General features: G+C 37.6%; 1 protein-coding gene across 6 annotated transcripts in view; it reads left to right on the plus strand.

Moving 5' to 3' along the window:
• ADAMTSL3 (ADAMTS like 3) overlaps window positions 1–21696 on the plus strand; it is a 174694-nt gene that overhangs the window by 18822 nt on the left and 134176 nt on the right. For all 6 annotated transcript variants that reach the window (XM_033071114.1, XM_033071111.1, XM_033071113.1 and 3 more), the window contains one exon: window positions 11157–11276. In XM_033071114.1, the coding sequence (XP_032927005.1) occupies window positions 11157–11276 (120 nt within the window). The remainder of the gene's footprint in view (window positions 1–11156; window positions 11277–21696) is intronic.

Consider the following 21696-nt stretch of genomic DNA (forward strand, 5'->3'; position numbering starts at 1 on the left):
ACTAGTAAAGCACAAAAAGCTTAAAACCTTTAGAGTATTTGCAGAAATGTATTTGAGACTTAGAAACTGCGTGCTATGAACAGTTTCTTTTGGGAATTTCTTTTAAAAATCATGCTGAAACAGGTGTGCACACGTGGAGGGTGCTTGGCTGAAAGGCATTCACCTCATGTGCCTTATTAATAGCCTTAAACCAACATTCCTACAGCAGAACCATGACCATTTAAATGCTTCCTTATTGTGAAAATGTGCCTGACCAGCTCAATGTGCAAGGCTGCTCAGTCCATAAACCCTGCAAAGGGACTTATTGCAGTGAAGAAAGAAGAGTAGACAAAGAGCTGGGTTAATATCACTAAAATTATCAGAAGTAGTGGAAAACTAACAGTGGAAAAATCACATTTTCCTCACCATATGTTAAATGCATTTGTGTGCTGAGCTGTTGGAAATCCTAAGTGAGCCTGGGAGTGAACATCTGGCTGGGGCATTTCTCTGCAGTCTGGTTTCTTCCAGGTGAGAGAGGATTCTCCAGCTAGAGGTAACAGGGAGGAGAACCACTTTATTTATGCTCTTATTCAGGGTGGTCTGTCTTTGTAAGCAGAATTTTGGGATACACCCCACTCCAGAGCCCTTTTGAAAGAAATGTTGACAAGATGGTGATAGGAGCTCTTGGTGCTCTGCTGAGAAAGGTGGATGAAGAGGAGAGTTAGCCCAAGCTCTCTTGGCACTTACAGGATTCTTCAGTCATTGAGAAGCTTTTAGATGGTAGATATTGATTATCAGAAGCTTTCTATCTTGCAGATCTGCCAGAGTTGCTTAGTTGCATGCCCTTTGGGTTCTCCTATTTGAATTTTGGGCTATTTGATGTTAAAAAGAGTTGTGCAAAAGATATATTTTCCTGCTGAGAAATTATTCCAGCTCTTGGTGGCTGAGAGTTTGCCTGTTTCCAGGTCAATCTCTCTTATGAGAATCTGTAGTCCTTTCCGGTAGTAGAACAATTCCATCCGTTTCATCTACCTGTTTAGTTCATGATAAACACCACCCTGTTGCTGATGACAATGTTGTATAAACAGTATGCAATGAAGAAAAATTACAAGTGCTAGGGCAGCCTTTTCTGGGGGCTGAATACTTGCCCATTTTTCCCTGCCACCTGAATCAGAAGCAGATGGACAGAGATTGGGGGCAGGGAAAAACCTCCCTGTCATTAGCAGTGGAAAGCATGGCAGTGCCCTGCAATGTGTCACAGTCACTGTTCAGGTTTCCTCACATGACAGAAGTATCTGGTTATAATTGCACTCATGAACAACTTTAATGTCAAAATCTTCAGCATTTAGCTCTGAAGTGTATAGTGGTTTAGGATTCCTTTTTTTTCCCCTAAGTGCCGTGGTTTTAATACCATTCCATCACCCCACACATTTCCCTTCTTTGTGTTTTCATTATGCAACAGGAATTCTCTTAAAAATCTGGATCGGCCACTAGTTCTAGCAGGTGTTTGGCTTCTGAGTGCCAGAGTTTTTTTTCTTCACACAGCTTATGGATGAGAATTTCACTGCCCTTAGGCCCAATTTCAACTGAAGTATATGAAAAGCGTGTTACTGTGTCAGTTCAAATTATATCACTATTAAAGAAAAAACTCAAAAGGAAATTAAATATAAATAATCATACTAACATAACATAACATTAATAACATTAAGGTTATAATTTAAATTAAAAAGAACTGGGAAAATCTGAGTCAGAAGTCCCAGACTCTCCTGAGAGCAGCCATTGTAAATTAAGATATTGACAACTTTGAGTCACACAGTATGTCTTGATGAATAGCACAGTAATACTGGAGTATATAAGAACTAAGTGTATTTTTTAGTTCTGTATAGTATACTGTGTAGGAACCAAGTATTGAGTGGTCTTGCATTCCCTCACCCTTATCCTGTTTATCTGATGGTGGCTAACACACTTTTGCAGTACCCCACAGTGTCCTAGGTCCCATTTTGCTCACAGATAAATATACAAATTGCTACCACCTCTATTGTGTTCCGTGGGGTGTTGAGACCTGCATGAAGAAAAGTTGGTCATATGCAATGGAGAGTGTTTTTCCTTAAATCCTGAATCCTGCTGTCACACCAGTGTCGCATATCACTGTGGCCAGGTGAAAACAAAGAGACATTTTACAGGTACTGTACAGAATTGTTGACAAAATGGTGCCATGAAGCTTCACCTGCCCAGAATTTTTGCTTTATGTTAGTTTTTAGGAGGAATTTTTGTTTAACTGCAACTTTTGGTTACCTAGGAGCACACACACCTTTCTTGTAACCTTTGTTCAGCATTAGTTATCCAGTCTGGATACTGGGAAAGGCAATGAGGAGGAAGTAATTTATTAGAAAATTGTGATGGTCTTGCAAGCCAATTGAATGCTATTTATCTCATGAAGAAATGATTAGGCTTCTACAGCCTCTTGTTCTTCTTGTGATGCCTCTATTCATCATTTTTGTGGTGTTATTGAGTTATCCTGGGGTCTGTGTTAATGCATGGCCTGTCAAAGCTACTCTAGGGTGTCTTGGCCCTTCATGGATGATGCTTCTTCCATCCATCAAAGTATTGACCCTATATACTTCTTGATTTAATTTTCTTCCTTCCTTTGCTCCTTAAGCAGTGTGAATCTTCATTCAGTTGTAAGTTGATTTGTTGAGTTTTATAATCCAGCTGCCTGTGACAGTGATCCTACATTGCCTTGAACTATGCTTATTTCTTGCCTTTTGTAAAGAAATCTGCACTTCCTCAAAGATTATGGCTCCAGTTTCCTCCAGCATATAACTGGACCTGCAATTGTGGTCATGGACAAGCAGCTTGTCAGTTTAACAAAAAAAACAAACAAAAACAAAACAAAAACCAAAAAAAATCCTTCACCACTTGGTGTTCATGATAAAGGACACTGACAAAATGTCCTGGATTTGGCTGCGTGGAGTTAATTCCCCACCTGGTAGCTGGCAGTGCTGTATTTTGGATTCAGGATGAGAACAATGGTGTTTTGGTTGTTGCTGAGCAGTGCTTTCACTAAGTTGATGACTTTTCATCTTCTTATTCTGTCCTGCCAGACAGGAGACTGGGATGCACAAGAAATCGGGAGGGGCACAGCCAGGACAGGTGACTCCAAGTGGCCAGAGGGATGTCCTGTGCTGGATGGGAACACACTGAGCAATAAAACTCCGGAAAGTTGGCCAGGGGTGGGTGGCTGATGCTCAGGGACTGGCTGTGCTTCAGTCAGCAAATACAGAGCAGTTGCACTGGGCATCACTTGTTTTGTACATTCTTTTATCATCATTATTGTTTTATTTTCTTTTTTGTCCTGTTAAACTGTCTTTATCTCAGGCCAAGATTTTTACCTTTTCTGATTCTTTCCCCTCTCCTGCTGTGGCTGTGAGTGAGGGAATGTCTGTGTGGTGTGTAGCTGCCTGTCGGGTTAAACTGCAACACAAAACTTTAATGTTACAGATTATCCTGGTTTCTTTGCTAAGAATGCCCACAGTAATTTTGTAACTTTGTTTTTCTTTTCGGTGGAGATCATGAGAACATTTAGAAACTGTCAATGAATAAAACGTAGAGTTCCACGAGAATATGCTGAAAAAGTACTGAAAGGACTTTATGACAAGAATTTACCAATTATTAGGTTACTAAATAAGGAATAAAAGAAGATTTTGTCTGCAATATTGGAACATATGGTGAAAGAGGTGATAAAATATCTTTTTAGACTTTAGTCACTTATGTCTGTCTTGCAAGATTTTGAAAAGGGGTTTAAGTGAACTAGTATTTTCTGTCTCATTTCCAGATACTTCTTCCTTTCAATATTTCATCACAGAAGAGAGTTGATAAAGGGGATTCAATCTTAAAAAAAGAAAAGAATGAAAGCATCCCCCAACCACTCCTATGCCCCCAAAGCACAAGCTTTGGAGGACACGCAGGTAGAATCTTCACTCACCAGTGTAGAGTGTTTTGGATCTAAACATTGTTCTGCTCCTTCCCCATTCCCCAAGGCTAAGCTAAAGACTTGGGGAAATAATTGGTTATTGCATATTTTGAAAGCAGGATCTGCTCCACAGTCACTAACTTTCTGACAATAATTGGAAGTGAGCTGCTCTGGGGTTGTCTTGTCTGGGTGCTGAATTCTTCCCCTTGGCTCTTATTTATACAAAAGTAGGAAGAACTGAGTGAGCAGTGATATTCAGTGTTACCTTGCAGGGGATGCTGTGCTGCTGCAGCTGGATTTGGGCCCTGGTTCTGTGAGGAGGTCCTGGAAACTTTGCCACTGGTATTACTGGGAGCAGCTTCAGTCTGCTGGTGCTGCTCTTTTTAGAGCAAATTTTAGGCACATCCGATCAATTCTTTGGAAAGAAGGCAGAGTTTGCCTAACACAGCATTTAGAAGAAGTTTCACTAGAAGAAGAAAAACTTCAGGGTTCATATTTCTTTCAGAAATATTTCTTTTAGAAATATGAAGCAAAGTGGATATTTAAGCTGGGTTTTGAAAATAAATGAAGTTTTGACTAAATACTACTGGAGCCTTTCAGTGAAATGTTTAATCTTCTAGCCAGACAATAGCAAGAGAAAACATAAGTAATTGTTGATAAATATCCAAAAGCTTAATCACTAGTATAAATTTTAGAGGGTGCAGAAAAAGATTTCAAAATGTGTTGATCTCAGTCTCCAGCCTAAGCTATGCCAAAGAAAATGTATTCACATTAAATCAAGAAAAATGGTGGTAGAAATGTTCTTTTGAAAAGACTGAAAGGTGGGCTCTTAGTTTAAAAACTAAATGATCTCCATTGTTCTTCCTATTACAGTAAGGCTGTACAAACTGGGAGCTGAAGAAAGGTTTGGGCTGAGCACTTTAGTTGTGTGACGTGATCTTCAGCACATTCCAGTCACTGGAACGGCTCCGAGTGCGCGAATGGCGCAGGATGGCTGGAGCAGCAGAGATGATGTAGGCAGTTGCTTTCCTGCAGCTGTGAATATGATTACAGTTGCAGCTTAGATTCACTTTTCAGTGATAGACACTTCAAACAATAGCTGAACTATCAGTTTCTAAGTTGCTTGCTGGCAGTATTTTACTGTGCTGGAAAAGCAGTGGCTTATCCAAAATATCTAAGAATTGTCTTTTGCTTATCTTTGTATGTATTTTCAACTCAGAGGCACGTTTTTCCAAGCTTGTTTTATTTCTTCACTTTCAAGCAAGCAACAATGAGAGATGAGAGGAAAAATCATTAGATTTGGGCTTAAATCACACATCTTAAGTCTGCTTTTAACGAATCCAGAGCATGCAACATGGAAGAACAATCCTTGAGTGTCCCACTCTAGTTCAGTCCCCAGTAGAGCTTTTGACTCAGTGTTTCAGATTGTCTCAGTTGTGACTTCCCTGATGAAATCTGACAGCCAAGTTTTCTTTCAGGATTCTTCTATGAAGAAGTGCTTGACTTCAGTTCAGCCAAGTCCTCTTTCATTTTTCTAGGAGAAATGACATTTATACTTTAATTCTGATTTGAAATGCTGGCCTCTTAGTTTAATATTAATAATTAAATAATTGGCCTGGTCTGCAGAAATACTGAGCTGCTGGCAGCTTCTGTGGAAACTCGGTTCACTTGCAGGGTCTTTAAATGTTTCAGAGTGTCTAGCATTAGGAAGCTGTTTCTGTAGATCTTGGCCATGACAAAAGCTAATCTGACACTTACTAGATATTTATTCGTCAGGATTGCTTGCTCTGGAGATAGCTGAAGTTCTGAACTCTTGATGTGACATTGTTTATCTGCAAATTCACTTTTTCATGTTGTGATGGAGCTGGAGTGCTGTGCTCTATCTAACATTTTTGTATTGGAGTCCTTGAAAATCCATTAAACTGAACTGCTACTTAGCTGGTATATTACTTCCCTGGGGCATAAATCAAGTGCTGCAGCAGCTCAGGAGACAGATATTTAACTTGAATTAAATGGGAATACACACATTTTGGTATATGATTGGGCTTGCTGTGCATATTAATCTGACAAACATGTATTTACAAGTCATTAAGAATGCTGATAGTCTTTCTCATTTTGCTTTTCTCATCTTTTCTTTTTCCCTAAAACAACGGTCTTGGAAATGATCGCTGCCCATTTTCCGCTTCCAACAAGAACTAATAAAAGAGCCACAAAACTATGGAAAGCAAACTGCCTTCACTGTATTTGTCTTTTCTTTATAGAATTTACTTTGGGCAGCATAGTGCAGTTGTGCATAACTGTTAAGCCTTTGTTGATTGAACCTTTTATCTTTTGTCTGTGTTTCTTTTTACAAGTAAGATATTGAGGCAGTTTCAGGAAGAACATGGTGTTTATAATTTTCAGCATTGGGAACAGATAATTTTGAAGCTTTCCCCTGCATTACTCCAGTTTGCTCTAAATTATGCTCCCAATTTTAGCAAGGACACAGGCTTAATTAGGGAATGACTGATTTAAATCTAGGTAATGTTTATATGTCTTAAATGTACATAACAGCAGAGTTCTTTCTTTTCTCTGTATGTGGTTCTTGGTGCCAAGAAACTCTAAAATTAAAAATTTGTCTATACCTGAAATATTAATGTTTTATTTCTAATTATGTTCAAGTAATTTCTTTGAGACATTGCATGTTTTCTCTTCTTGACTGTCACAGCTCAGACTTAGTAGAAAGCTCTCTTTCTAAAGCCAGTGCTGTCCATATATAAATATGAAACGATTACTTTCAAGTCTCTTGGTGGCTGTGATTAAGTAGAATGGTAGCCTGCAATTACAAGGTTTGGTTGATCTTTGTCTTGGCTTTAGTATCAAATTATCTCCAAGAACTGTAGACTAAACCAGATTTTAAAATTTATCTGAAATTACAATAGCACTTTAAATTCTTGGATGAAATTGTTACTCTCTAACTTGAAAGGGATGACCAATGATTAATATTTATAATTTTAAGTAATGGAAAACTCTTCAGTGATTTGATAGTTTTAAGTAAGCTGTATGGCAATAGTTAACATGAATTCTGGGTATTAAGGGAAAAAAGAGCAGTTGAAGTACTTTGCATTGTGTGGTGATTTCAGAATGTGCCAATGGGATTAATTTTGGGTCAAATGAACCAGAAGCTGTGCCCCAGCAGCACCTACTGTGCTCAGTCACTGGGAGATGCTCAGCTGTGTGTGGGAGGTCAGTCCTTCTCAGCCTTGCTACTTGCTAATGGCAGTATTGGCTGGGAAGCACACGGTGGCCGTTCCCTTACTCTCAATGATAATATAAAGCCAAATCCTCAAATCCAGCAACTCGGGCAGATGCTTGTAGTCAGTGTTCTACAGAGCACTGAAACTGGGCAGCAGCCAAAACAATGTGCAGCTCTTGGTGGAAGGAGATCTAAAACCAGAGGCTTGGATACAGGCAGTTCTTTGTGTCTTGTGCAATTTGAAAGTGGAAGAGTAATTTGGTCTTTCAGCACTCAGGTGGGGAGTGGTGAGTGAGGAAGCAATCACAGCCTGAGATCAAAGCTGTGCTCCAGCACAAAGCTTGAATAAACCCAGTGCCATTTCACACTTGCCACTTCTGCTGATCAGGGTAGTTCTCCTTGATCACAAAGGTAGAAAGATGTAGCATGGAAGACCTTATTTTTTCAGTTTCTAACTAATGAGTTACATGTCCTAATCGACTAGAAAGATTTTCAAACACTGATCTGTTTCCAGGTTTTATATATTTTATTTTTTTTTGTCAGTAGGTAATATATACTTTCTTGCTACATGATATATTAATGTCAATGAATTTTATGGAGTGATTAGTATTATATCTGCTTTGGCTATGTTATCACCTTCTACTGTCTTCATATACTTAAGGTCTCAAAAGCTGGTTTAAAATGCCTGCTTTAAATCTTAAGTGTACTTGTAACTTGACACATTTAATTTAAAGCTATTGAGATTAAACTGGCCATTAAACAGACCTAAAACACTGGCATGAAATGTAATTGTTTTCTGAAACTTGCACTTATAGTCTTTACTTTAAAACATGAATTTATATCAGATTAGCTAAGTCATTCAGAGATGATCTCAAATACACTATAAACCCACAGACTGTTGAAATTTGAATTATGTTTAAGCCAAAGTGCCCATAGAAATATAAAAACCTCATAAGGAGCACTGGTAGATTCCTCAGTGGGGAATAAAATGGACTAAGTGGAAGCATTATATTTTATGTTCAGTACAATGTATGAATGAAAGTGCATTAGGAACATACAGCTTATTTGAAGGTGCCTGCATCTAGAGGGCAAAAATGTTTTTCTGCTGCTTGGTGAGTGGATACAAAAGAGTTCTTTGAACACTTGCAGATTTGATTTTTTTAAAATGAACTTCTACGTATGGGTTGTTTATCAGATGTAATTCATTGGTTTCAGCATCAATTTGCCATGACAGTTGATAGTGTGTTCTTAGTGATTGTTTTTTATTTGTAATTAGTTGCTTGGCTGTATTGTTTCTTACTTGACTTATACCAGACAGGTAGCAGTACCTATTGCTGCAGCTGACAATCAGTTTCCATTGTAACCTCCCGTGTAACCTTATAAAGTATCCACGTTTTACACTGAATTTTTCCACGCTTGGAAGCCAGATTTTGCTTGCCTGACTGTAGCAGGCATTCCTCTGCTCCTCAAGTGCCTAGCTACTCATTAGCTTTTCACAAGAAAGTGGAATGTGTGTTAGAAACCCCTAGCTTTTCTTGTTATGTTTATCAAATTGCCATTTCAACTTCAAATATTGGCATGTTTTATATTCAAAGCACTGATTAATGTCAAAAGACTTTCTATTTTAAATGTTTGAATTACAAAGATGAGAGATACAAGCGTCTTGTTATGTATCCTGCTGACAAATTTGTTTATGATAAATTATGCAACAGTGTAATAGATACAATTAGCTAAGAAGTATGATGGGATAATTTTGGTTGTCTTCTGCCTGTAAGTTAGGCAAATCTTCAAAAAATAGTTATAAATCACTAGTGCTTAACAGGATTCTTTTTCCAAAGTATTCTACAAATATAAACTAAACAACCCACCATTAAGATAGGTCAGTAGGTGCTGTAATTGTTTTACACCTGGCAAAACTGAGGTAGAAATGATAAGTACTTGGACCCAGGCCACTTGAGATTGAGAATGCATATCTCTTATCCATTAGCCCTGTGCTGAAATCATAGGATTACATCACTGCCATATTCCCTCACATAGGATCAATGGCTAGCCCAGTGAAACCAGTGGGGAAAGGTGCCAGATTATGTCAGCCCCTTCCATGTCTGGGTTAGGTTCTCATCAAGGCTCCCATCAGCTGCAGCCAGCTCGGGTTCAGCAGGAAGCAGAGCTGGGGACCTCTTCTGGTGGCCTTATGGGGAAACTGCTGTTACCAAATGCAGATTTGTTCTCCATATTTTATTACTTAACTATGCATAAATAAGGTCAGATGGCTAAAGTGTAAGAGTGAGATTTCTGCTGCAATAAGCTTTATAGAAATGTAATGATAATATGGTGTGAATGTGAATTAGTCTTATGTAGGCCTGATGAAAAAATCCTCTTTACAGTCTTGTTCAGTCTTGCATGCTGAAATATGACCTTTACCCTAGTCTAGACATGTCCTTTGCAAGTTATTTCTCGTTTATATGAAGACTGCTTGATTTAAACCAAGCATGTTAATCTGATGCTGTCATGACTGATGGGGTTTGCAGTCTGAGAAGCTGACAGCTCTCAACAGAGTAAGCAAAAGCACTGTAAGCTTCTCCAGACCATCCTGCAAATGACATGCCATCTGCTTTTTATGAGATAAATTGTGAGCTTCTTGCTTACTGCAAGAGAGAAAGTGCAGTAGGTCTTACCTTCCTTTTCCACCACAAACTGGTTTAAATTATAACAATTACTTTAGAAATCTCTAGTTAGCTGGCACTTATATTTGGTACAGTTCTAGCCAAGAGTTTAGAAACTGGGTGATGGCAACTGCCTGCTTTCATGTGAAATTGATGTGTAAATGTCAAAATATACAGTGTAATTACACTTCTATTTATTAACTTTATTCATTGGTAAATGTCCAGCAGTAACTTGCCCATTTCAGGCATTTTTTCCCTCCCTGTAAGGTTTCAACCTTTTGGAAGGTGATGTTCATCCCCTTGCCCTGTCCTCACTACACAGCTGGACTCAATATTCTGTATTCAAAAGATGATTGCTCATTTTCTCCAGTATGCAAACCAGTTGGCTTCTCAGGGCAATGTTAAATGCAGAGGGAATAAGGGCAGAAGAGTCTGTGCAGAGCATTTGCCACATACCTGGGTTGCTTGGGACCTCCAGGGCAGTAAGATGGTGTTGGCCCAGCATGTGCAGGGTGTGCTGAGCACTCTTCAGGTGCGCTGTGATTGCTGACCAGGCACAGATCCTCCAAGCAAAAGCTGCTCCTCTAATCAGGGCCCATGTGTCAGACAGCCCAGCTGGAGGTACCAGCTATGATTCTGACAGAATTAACTCCTCTATGCTTGAAATGAGCCCTTTTTTACTTTCCCAGTGTGTTCTCAGGTGCTGTTGCCCAGCTGTGAATAGCATCCTGAACTAATATGCAGCACTGCCTGTGTTCACTCTGGTCATTCCCACTCCCCATGTCATCTTTGCAGTAATATCTTCCTGCAAGATAGGAAAGTAATTCAGGGTTTCATGACTTCACAGGTAACCCTGTTGGACTAGATGAAGCCTCAAGATCTCTTCTATGCTGAGTTAGTCTGTGATTCTGTCTTTGTGTCTTCCTGTCAAAATAAATGTGTTGTGTTTAACTAAAAGCCTGATACCTGCAGTAGCCACTTCCCTAGTGAAGTGAATAAAGATGAAGAAAATGTAATATTGCTTTTTGAATGTCCTTGAGCAGTGATGTTTGATAAGCCAGAGATGATCTCCTTTGTTTTAGTAGATTATTCTGCTGTTGAGGAATCTTGTACCTCTGTAGGTATTTAGCATGTCTCCATCACAGCAAAATATCCACCCAGAAACACCATGCCTTAAAACACAACACTTTTTGTTTTTTTTTCTCCAGAAATTCATGTCTAGATTTTATAATTATATGCATAGTTTTTTAAAACAATTACTTGTGTTCGCAGTAGGTGTGACGTGACCTTTCTGAATTTCTTACAGGCAGGAGCAGAGCAGTCCCAAGGTGCATACTTCTTGCCTGAGTTTGCACTTTCTCCACAGGGGAGTTTTCTTGAGGACACCACGGGGGAGCAGTTCCTCACCTACCGCTATGATGACCAGGTCAGTGTGCCAGTGTGAGAATTACAGATATTGATTCATTCATCTAGGTCTGAGATAAAGATTACTGTGAAACAGATCAAGATAGTGTGGGTTATCTTGTGAAGGCACATCAAATTCCTAGCAAGTTGAATGATATGTAAAATCCAAATTAAGGCACTTAGTTGCATAAATAATAAGTAAAACCACTTTTGGAAAATGTTAATAGGATGTAATAGAACAAAAGCACCAATTTTAGTGATGTGTTAATAGATGTTTTTAGTTACATCTGCAAAATGTGTAGAATTCAAAGTGATTGTCCTTTCTGTGAATTGTTTGACTTAACCCAATTTGTTTTATTTAATGGAAAAAAATCAGTGTTAGGCAGATTTTGCATTTTCAGCTTGTGAAAAGTCAGAATATTGTATTAGTTCATGAAATTTTTGTAAGGGAAGGTTGTGTAAATTATAAAGAAACAAATAGGAAATGTAATAGTGGATGGAACACTGTTTAGAAAGAAACAAATTATTTTTTCTAAAGTTAAAAAATGTTAATGCTTTCTCCAGACTCATAGAAACATTATGTTAAACATGGAATATAGATATAAATGTAAAGAAAGCAACATGAAAGAAATGCTGTTAATCTTGGCAAAAGAACTGAAGTAAACCTAGGAAATGTGTGGCGTGCTGTGGAAATTTACTCATAACACAATGTGTTCCAGGAGTCAGTTGAATTTCACATCAAAACTGTCTGAATTACATTCATAGACACTTAGAGTACATTTCTTAATGTAAAAAGAGGGAATTTGTTAGGAAACACTCCCTGTAGAAGTGAGAGAAGAGCCAAACTTTCCCTGCATCACAAGGTATGGTTCTGGCACTGATGGGCAGTTTTATTTTGAAAGATGGGCTCCTTGCAGGAGCTACTTGAAGAAAATAGTTTGCTCATCACTATCCTAAAAGAAGGAACTGAAGTGAGTTTATTTCAGCTTTAAACTGACAATGCTTTTAGAGAAAAGGAAGCAGAAAAGCTTCAATAGAAAGCATGCTGAGCCACTGTGAACTATTTGAATTTAGTTTAAATGTTTACAATAATTCATACTTCTGCTTCCCTAGAGGGTCTTGATTATCAACAGAAAAGGTTCTTGGATAAGACCTTCCTTGGAACAAACACCTGGGAAAGCAATAACTTATAGGACAGTAAAATGCAGCTGCAACTCAGGCTGCATTTAATGACAGTAGTTGAAAAACACTATAAAGGTTATACACTTTGATCAAAATAGTTTCCATTTAATGGAGCACGTTTTTGAGAAGATGATAAATCAAATATAACAGAGGCTTAGTCTGAGTCTTTGACTAGACTGCTTGGACTATGTGAATAATATAGCTGATTAAAAAACAAACAAAATGAATCCCCTTGAAAAACCCTCAAATACCAGCATAGCTCTATAAAGAAGCCAGTTCCAAGCCCAATTCCATTTGATGGAAAGAATTCCATTTGCTGGAAAGTTTTCCATTAATTCCATTGAGATCTGAATTGGATCTAGGATATGGCCAGCTTCTGTTCTTTCATAAATGTGATTTAGTTTTGAAGCCTGCTCTTCCCAGACACTTAGCAGTATGAAATTAAGTTTGAATTCCTGGAACTGAAAGTGGTGCTGAAACATCAAAATGTTGAAAGTAAAAGCAACTGTATTAGCAGTAGTTTCTTTTGAAAGAAAATTCCGTCGCAAAGCATTATTTATTAAAAATTATGAATACATTGAATGCAGATGGGAACTGATCTATATCTCTGGCTTTACCTTCCTGCAAGTAAACCAGGATTTCTTTGGTGACTAGAAAGATTTTCTGTGATTTTCTAGGAAATCATAGGTTTGTAATAATATACAGTAATAATTATACTTTTGCTGAAATGTTAATACAGAACTCGGTTGTGTCATGGTCCAACCGGGTCAGTAAAATAGATATTTTTGTTATCTGTGTTTTATTCAACTCTTTCTTTTGACACTTACTGGTGTGAATGGATGGAAGTCTTAAAACCAGAGGGTGAAAATCCTTCATTAGGTAATCTCTTGAATTTTTATAAGCTGGGATGGATATGTTTGATGTATGATAAATGGGACAAGAATACACAGGTGAATAAAAAGAGAGGAATATATATACACTGAAAGTCCATTTTAACCTGTCCAATACAGAAATGGAATCAGTAGTGGAAGGTTACCACATAAATAAAGAATGCAGCAACATCTCCTCACACACCTTAATTTGGTTTTAGCAGTTCATTTTCTGTATTGCCCTACTGTGAAACTCTGTTGGCCTTTGGAAAACAGATTCCTTCCTTTTCCCTGATGTCCAGAATTGTCCTCTGGGCATCCCTACAAAGTGCTGGTATTCCTGTACATCCCAAATTACACCTGAAAACTGAAATAACCTCGTGCACTTGACTCCAGTAAAACAAGAGATCAGTCTGATCTGCTCTGCTGTGGAGGTGACTCCTCCTGTGTCCATGGAAGGGAACAGAACAGGTGAAAGAGGAGAGAGGTTCCTGGGACTGTGGGATGGAGGTGGAGAAGAGGGTGGCTCACACCCTCTGTTCTTTTGGTTAACCAGTCTTGAGACAGCTGCAGGAAAAACATCTATCCCCATCTTCCCAAGTGTGCCCTTTCCCCCCTTGCACTGTTCCTTTTATCCAGGCCAGTAAAATTTCCTGGGATAGATGGATAATATTTTTATATAGCAGCATCATCATTGTCATGATCCAAGATTAGTTTCCTTACATCCTCCAAACACAGGAATGTTTCAAAGGGGTTTTCTTTGGCTGTTGTGTGTGATATTTTTCAAGCAGGGAGCCAGTTTAATCAGAATCATTCATTCCTTTGTTAGTAAGTAATCTCAGTAAAATAGAACTAGCTGTTACTTAAATATTCAAAAGTATTTGCTATCTGAAATGACAAGCTTACAGTTTGAAATGAAAGATGAGTAAATATTAATAGGAACACACTGTACTCTGCTCTAGCCCAGCAGAATTACACATGGATTCATGTTGTACATGCAAGATAGTACATTTTGTTCTGGTTTAATCTGGCAGGATTGTGCTCTCATTTTTGTACAGGACTGCACTAACCTCTTTGCATATTTTGTTGCTCTGTGTGTATTTAAGAATTACATGCAGATAAAATTCTTTGGCTAGATATTTAAAAAATTCAGAGAATATATTTTTTTATCACTTCTATGACTGCAGAGGAAGATGCCTTTAAAGATCTGATTAAATACTGACACTGATTCACTGGGGTGACATCTGCATAGAGTGGGACATTATAGTTTTGACACATTTATTGCTGTATCTTCAGGGAAAAATAGTGATTCAAAGCAAATACTTCTGAGGGATCCCAAAGGACAGAAATGTAGAAATGTTTGACCTTTTCTAAAGGCTTCTGTACTGTTCACCAAGTGATGTATTGTATCAATGCATTGCATCCTGCATTTCTGAAATTCTACTGAGTCAATGCAATTTAAAGCTAACTTGGTACCAAATAGACTGTGATGCATAGCCAAAGACTTCAACTGCTGTTGGAAATTTGAGATTAAAAAAATTATGCCCTCTCCTACCATGTATGAAAATAATTAAATAACTGAATAAATATATTAAAATTAATGAAATAATGAAATAAATATACAAGTAATAGCCCTTTCTTCAACTTTGAGATACATGTTGAACCTTGCCATAAGGAATAGTTTCCTAGTATTCTTTCTGATTTCTTTTGGCTTTTCACCTTTTAATCTACTACAAGGAATTTTTTTCTTTTCCAAAATACTAGTAGTACTGGAAAGCTTTCTTGCAGAAATAAAATGTTCTTGTTTTCTGACACTTAAGGTATTGCTTCCAAGTATTAAAACCATTCCATATGACGGACCACCAAGAAGGACAGCAGTGAAAACTTGGTTGGGCTGAATGTGTTTGAAGTACATTTCCACTTTGATTGGCTGGCTAGCTGAAAGTTCTCTTGGGGGTGTGGGTAAAGAAAAGGGAAGAAAAAGGAAAATAAGTTTATCTTTCAAGTGAGAAAATGTTTGCTTGACCAGTTAGCTTTCTAGTTGACCTTGCTTCTTCTAAATTTTATGATGTTTACCAGTTTAAACTCACAACAAGAATAGCCTGATTCTGGGATTAGATATATGGCTCTAAGTAGTTCAGTCTTGGCAAAGAAATCTATTGTTTCTAAACAAATATTAATGAAAATTTGCACTGTCAGACTTGTGAGTGTTTAGTTATGTGAGGTAGGGTAGAAACTGGTCAGGCTGTTTTCTACTAGATGTGCAAGTTGTGATACCCAGGCTGCAGCTGCTACAGTTCATTTAATTACTAGTTTAATAACTAATTTAATTCTTTCTGTGGGTTTGCTAGAAAGGTGCCTTGTTAAAAAGTGAATGCCAAAATTAGGAAAATAAATATTATCATTTAAGCCTTGTCTTCCACAAATAGAAATAGTATGCCTTGGCTTCTGCTTTTTTAGAGGGAAAAAGGAGCATGGCATTTTAAATATTAATTTGAAAAAATGCAGTGGAGCCCAGGATCTGAATGATTTCAAAAATTAATGTTGAAATAAATGGATGGAACCTATTATTCCACCTTTTTATTTGCAGTCTGGCAGCAATACCTGTTTGTGTTTGTTCTGTAAGTTTTTTATATTACACCCACAAAACTCTGGTGTGGACAGAAGTTGTCTTATGGGTCCTGCTGGGCTCACATCCATTTTTCCTCAATTTCCTCAATTTTCCCCATTCTACCTGCTGCTGATTGCCATCCTCAGTGCCTCTGGAGTGGTACCTGAGTCACAGCCTGGCTTTGGGTCTGAGCCTTTTTATTCCTCTGCCAGGTAGTTTGCATCTAAATCACCAGAAAAATGGAGCCACACGTTTTCAGGGTTGGGGAGGAGTCATGTAAGGGACATTATTGCAAATTAACACATCAGTGAAGACAGGCTCTGATCCTGGGAAGGGAGGAGGATTTGTAGTGGTTCACTTGTGACCCATGCACATAAAGCTTCAGTTCTATTGATTTGAGAAGGAGCCTGAAACTTGTGTTATTCTCTATTGTTATTTCTGACAAGCCATTTTTGTTTATACCCTGAAAAAGCATTCAGAGCTATTAAAAAAATGTAATGTCTTGATTCTCAATGTCTAGCTCTTCATTTAGAGATTCTTTTTCTGAATAAACAAACTGTTTTCAAGTGGCCACAAACTATTTCAGGCATTCTTCTATAATGAAAACATTCCACTACGGAACACTTGGTGGTTTCATTTGTGTATTTGGAGAATGAACTGATAAACTTAATTTTATCCAAGCACCAGAACTGCAGCCACTAATATGTGGCTGTGGGAATTTCAGCACCATGTTAGAAATACTCCTTTCTGCTGTATGGAGGACTGGCCTTGCATTCCTCACTCAGCCAGTCTGCTGATATTAGAATAACACTGATTTCACTGACTTGAATCCTGCAAATCATTCCATTCTCCTAGCTGGGACATCTTGTGCAAGTTACAAATTACTAGGTCAGGTTTGTGGTACTCCATACTTATCCTACAGGTGTCCATAACGAGTTCTAAGGAGTTTACAGCCATGTGTTTGTAAGGCTGTCTGAAGATAAAAAGTATAATTTGGTGTTTGTCTGAAAATTTAACTGAAGGTGATGTTAGGTGTTCCCCAATATTTTTAATTATAATTTTTTAATAAATATATATATATTATTATATATTTTTTTTTTTTTGTTCACAGGTTTAATTTTGGTTTCTATTTTTAATGATGTATTTTTGGTTGCTTTTTTGGGGGGTAAGGAAGTTAGCTCCATAATCAAGTGAAATGTGTTTCTGATTTGGAGTGGAAAGGAGGGAAAGGAGGCAAGGATTAAGAGAAAATGAAAACCACTTACAATTTCAGGCACAACTACTCTTAGAGAGACTGGTACTGCATAAGACAGGCATGATCCTATTCAAACAATACTTTTGTTTAGGCTAATTGCTGGCTGGCAGTGTGTGAGCAGCATATGCACGAGTAATTATATCATTACTTGAGTGTGATAGGTTGCTTAGTGAACTGAAAACTGTTTTTAAATACTTTTGTTTATACACCAACTGAACGGGGAGCTGGCACTTTTTAAAGCACCAACTACCATTTTTAGCTCAGGGTTTTGTTGTTCAGAGAAAACAGTGGAACTGCTGTTTGCAGTCCATGTGTCCCTGTGCACTAAGAACTGCAGACTTCCTTGTTTTCTATTGCAGCCTCAGTCCCAGCCCTGCCAAAGGTCTCTGTGTGTAAATCATACTTACAGAAGCCAGTAGGTGTTCACCTTGTGCAGTATAAAACCCTTCCCAGGGAATCTGTAATAGTACAGTTGCTGCAGAAAGCACATTTTATATCATTTCAGTTTGGATCAAATACATTCCACCAGGCAGTAATCCTATTCCACCAAATTCTGTGGTGAAACCCCCTGGCCTGTGTCTGTACTGTGGCTGTGATGGTACTGACCCCAGCAGCTCCACAGGATTCCCAGGTAGCAGAAGTGACCCCTCATTTGTAGGGTCATCCCCCAGAGGGATTTCTCAGGGAAGAAAGGAGAATGGTCCAAAACTTTTAGTTGTTTCTCTTATTCCTGCTCCCCTGGGTGATGGACAGATACTGAGGCTGCTCCAGTGGATGAAAAGACTATGCAGGTTTTATTCCTTTTTTCTTAGACATACTTTTGAGGCCACAAATTGGTGTTTATTGAGTTTGAGGCTGAGCTATATAGAAAACTCACTTTAATACTATGTACCTTGCTCTTCTAGCATCTCTACCATGCACATTTTTCATAAAAGATGGAAAATTTTAAAATCACATTCAGTGTTTCATGTTCTAATGTTTACAACTCTAAATTTTCCCAAATACATTTTCAGATTTTAGCAATAGATTAAAAGATTTTTTGTTTTTGTTTGTTCTTTGGGTTTTTGTTTGGTTTGGAGTTTGTTTGTTTGTTTGTTTTTTGTTGTTGTTTTGGGTTTTTTGTTTGTTTTCTTCTTGTTGTTTTTTTTCAACCTTTTGTTCTCCAAAGGGCAGGCAGAAGGATGTGTACTTGAGCAAATATTCTACTGTAAATTCTTTAACTCAATTCTGCTACACTGGACTATTCACAAGACACCTGATTGAATGAATGAGCATTATACAGACTAGGGGCTCATTTGATATACTTTAGAGGAGCCCAGTTATTAAATTCTGAGATTGATACAATGCAATGTGAATTTCCCACTGACCTTCTCATGCCCCTAGTGAACTTCCAGAAGTTGGTACATGTTCTTATCCAAGAATTTTGACAATGATAGAGGCTTAGGTTCACCCTTCTAAATTAAGACTGAATGGTCTGGAGGTAACAGAAATAATCCCATGCTTACACAGCCCTGACGTAGTGCTGCTATCATCTATCAATAAGAGTTCATTGAGATACAGTAGAGAAGTGCTTCTAAATCAAAAAGATATATTTCAAGTGCTGTGGGAAATGCAGTGCTTGGAACTGGAAAGTCATTCTTCAGATATGCATGGATGAGAGGATGTTTTAGGCTGATAAAGCCTAATGGTGCATTAATCCTTTGCTTATACAGCACAAACATTTTGAAACTGTTTTTTTTCTCTGGTCTTAAACAAGGAAAGAGAAGATGGTATTTAGGTTTTTGATAATTCAGCTAAATTTATTGAACTTCTTGAGCTGTTTAAGCTCCTGTTAAATTTTGCACAAATGAGAAGATAAAATTGTATTGCTGAATTTTTCATGAAGGATGAGTGTGATCAATATGGATTTTTTTCTTTCTGTGTCGTTTTTGCCACAGATAACATTTAAATTCCTATGAGAGTTTACAGCAGCATCTTCATTTTAACATGGAAAGCCTTAGTTAAAAAATGAAATAAATTTCAGTTTATACTGTCCCTAGAATAATGATTAGGAAGATGCATGCTTGATAAAGGGATCGATTAAGGTGTTAAGGTGTTTTTGATAGAATTACATTGTTTTGCAAGGCAGTGGGTAATTTAAATAGGATTTATATTATTGAGCGTGTGGATAATATCCCTCATATCCTTAACAGTCATCCTTTCAGGCCTGTCCAGTGTAGGGAAATTATTTATAGGAGACACTGAATGTCACAATGACCCTTTTAGTGGAGATGTACTTGAACCAAAATTTCTTCCAATTTGTATGCCACTAATATAGAAGATGAAGTGAAAAATCTTTTAAAAATCCCCATTTTTGGCTTTGTTTCTATAAATAGTTAAAAGGGTTCTTGTCATTAATACTTGCATAATGAACCAGGCTTGGGACAACTGAAGAACAATCTCTCTTTACCAATTCCAATTGCTCTGTACTGCTTCAAAGTAACTGTCAGCATTGCCAGTTAAACCTAACTAATTTCTACTGCTTACATGGAAGAAAATGACATACATTAATTACCAATTTTGGCAATAACAGGAAAAATGGTAAATGTAGGTTCATTGATAGGATCACTGCTGACAACTGTATTTTTCATGCTCAGAGCTTAGAATGTGTTGCAGGTTGTGGTACTGTAGGATCCAAGGCTTTTTAATTCCCCTAATGTGAAACACCCTGGTGCTGGGTGTGTCAGGTGTAGCTTCCCACCAGCACTTTTGCTGCTTGGCTTGGAGCCTTAGGGGTACAGAGGGCGTTCATGACTTTTAGAAACAGAACTGAGAGAGTTTGCATTTAAAAAAAAATATATGGAATTTGTTGCTCATTTTTTCATGTCATGGAAGCTCTGATTTTCTTCTGTTTCAGATAAAGAAGTTGCTTGCTTTACTGTTTGGACTCTAATCTATTGCTATTCACTAATCCCTTTAAACCATTTTCTCCAAGAAAACACTGAAACTTTGGGTGCTACTTCCAGCATACAGGATGTCCTGTGAATGTCAATGGATTTTTTTGCATGTCTGAAACTGTTTACAGGAATAAATGCTTGCATGTGATTTGAGGCAATAGTGGAAGGTGCTCAGTGCTTGAGTTTAGCATGGTCTTTGGTAAAGAATAATGCTGGATTTGACCATTAGCCTGAAGTACTGTAATGCATTTGACACAAATTGTAGGTTCCACTTTTCCTGGTGATTGGTAAATGAAACATTCCTTTTTATTCTCTGTGTTTTTTCCCCCCACTTTCCTATAGACAGGCAACTGTTATGCTGATTCTTGGTCTGGAAGGAAAGGCAGTCAGACCTCTGAGAACTGGAAACAATCTGGACTTTTTTTTAATACTCTTAAGACTATAAAACCTGACCTCTTTCCACTTAAGCCTATGTAATCTAGCTTTATAAAATTATCTCATTGGTAGTAAATTTTTTGTTTGTTTGTGTTATAATGCCATAAGATATTTTTGTGCTTTGATGGCATAAGCCTTTATTCATTTAACATTTTTACATTGCATAAGAGAAAAAGGACTTATAAAATGGCACCAAACCTTTAACTGATTTACAGGTTCGTGGAGCAAACTAGAATATTTGCACATGGGTGAGAAAAATTAGTAGTAATTGGCTGCTGTGTGATGTGGGATGTTTTTGTAGTTTTTAAAATAGCCCTTGGGAGATGGTTGCAATTGTAAATACAAGATATGTTCTCCTTTACCTGATTATTTAGGCTTTGGTCCAAAAATCATAGTAATTTCAATAGACTTTGGATCAGCCCTACATTTTTTTTACTGCAAAAAGAGATTTGCCATTGATTTCAGGCAGCTTGCATTCAGGCACCCAAAAAGAAATGCTACAGACTGTTTGATCAGGGAACTGCTGGAAAATGGGATGGATGCTGCAAAGCACCAGCATCATTCCAGCCTCAACTCTCTGCAAACAGACAAGTTCAGTCGTGTGTGTTTGTTTCTTTAAATCTGGTGTGTGAAGACTTGTACAGTGAACATTGTTTATTTTATCCAGCTTCTGGATTTGATGAAAATCACAAAATTTTCTGCGATTTATACAGGCAAACCAATTTACACACCATGAATGCTGAAATGATTCCTGTGTTTGAAATATTTGATCTGTTACAGAAATTATGTTGTACTCAAATCACCTAAAAATGCTGACAAAATGTAGTTTTACTACTCCATTCTCATGCATAATCTTTGTTAAAAATACACATACATATTGATATGTGTAGCATATAGGTCAGTGATCTTCCTTTGTCTAAGCAATATGGTTGTAAAAGGTATAAATCTGAAGAAACTGTGGTCTTTCAGGCAGCTCACATAATGTCTTATAGCATCAACTCAACATATGGCAAAATACCTTTTTTTTACTGTTTATTAAAAAAAAAAAGACTCAATGCATCAGCTTTGCTTAAAAGAAATCTAGTGCATTGGCTTGAATGTTTTTTGATATTATTAATAGATGACATAAAATATGTTCAAATATCAGACTATAA

Source organism: Catharus ustulatus, chromosome 12, assembly GCF_009819885.2.
Source record: "Catharus ustulatus isolate bCatUst1 chromosome 12, bCatUst1.pri.v2, whole genome shotgun sequence".
Classification (NCBI taxonomy): Eukaryota; Metazoa; Chordata; class Aves; order Passeriformes; family Turdidae; genus Catharus; species Catharus ustulatus.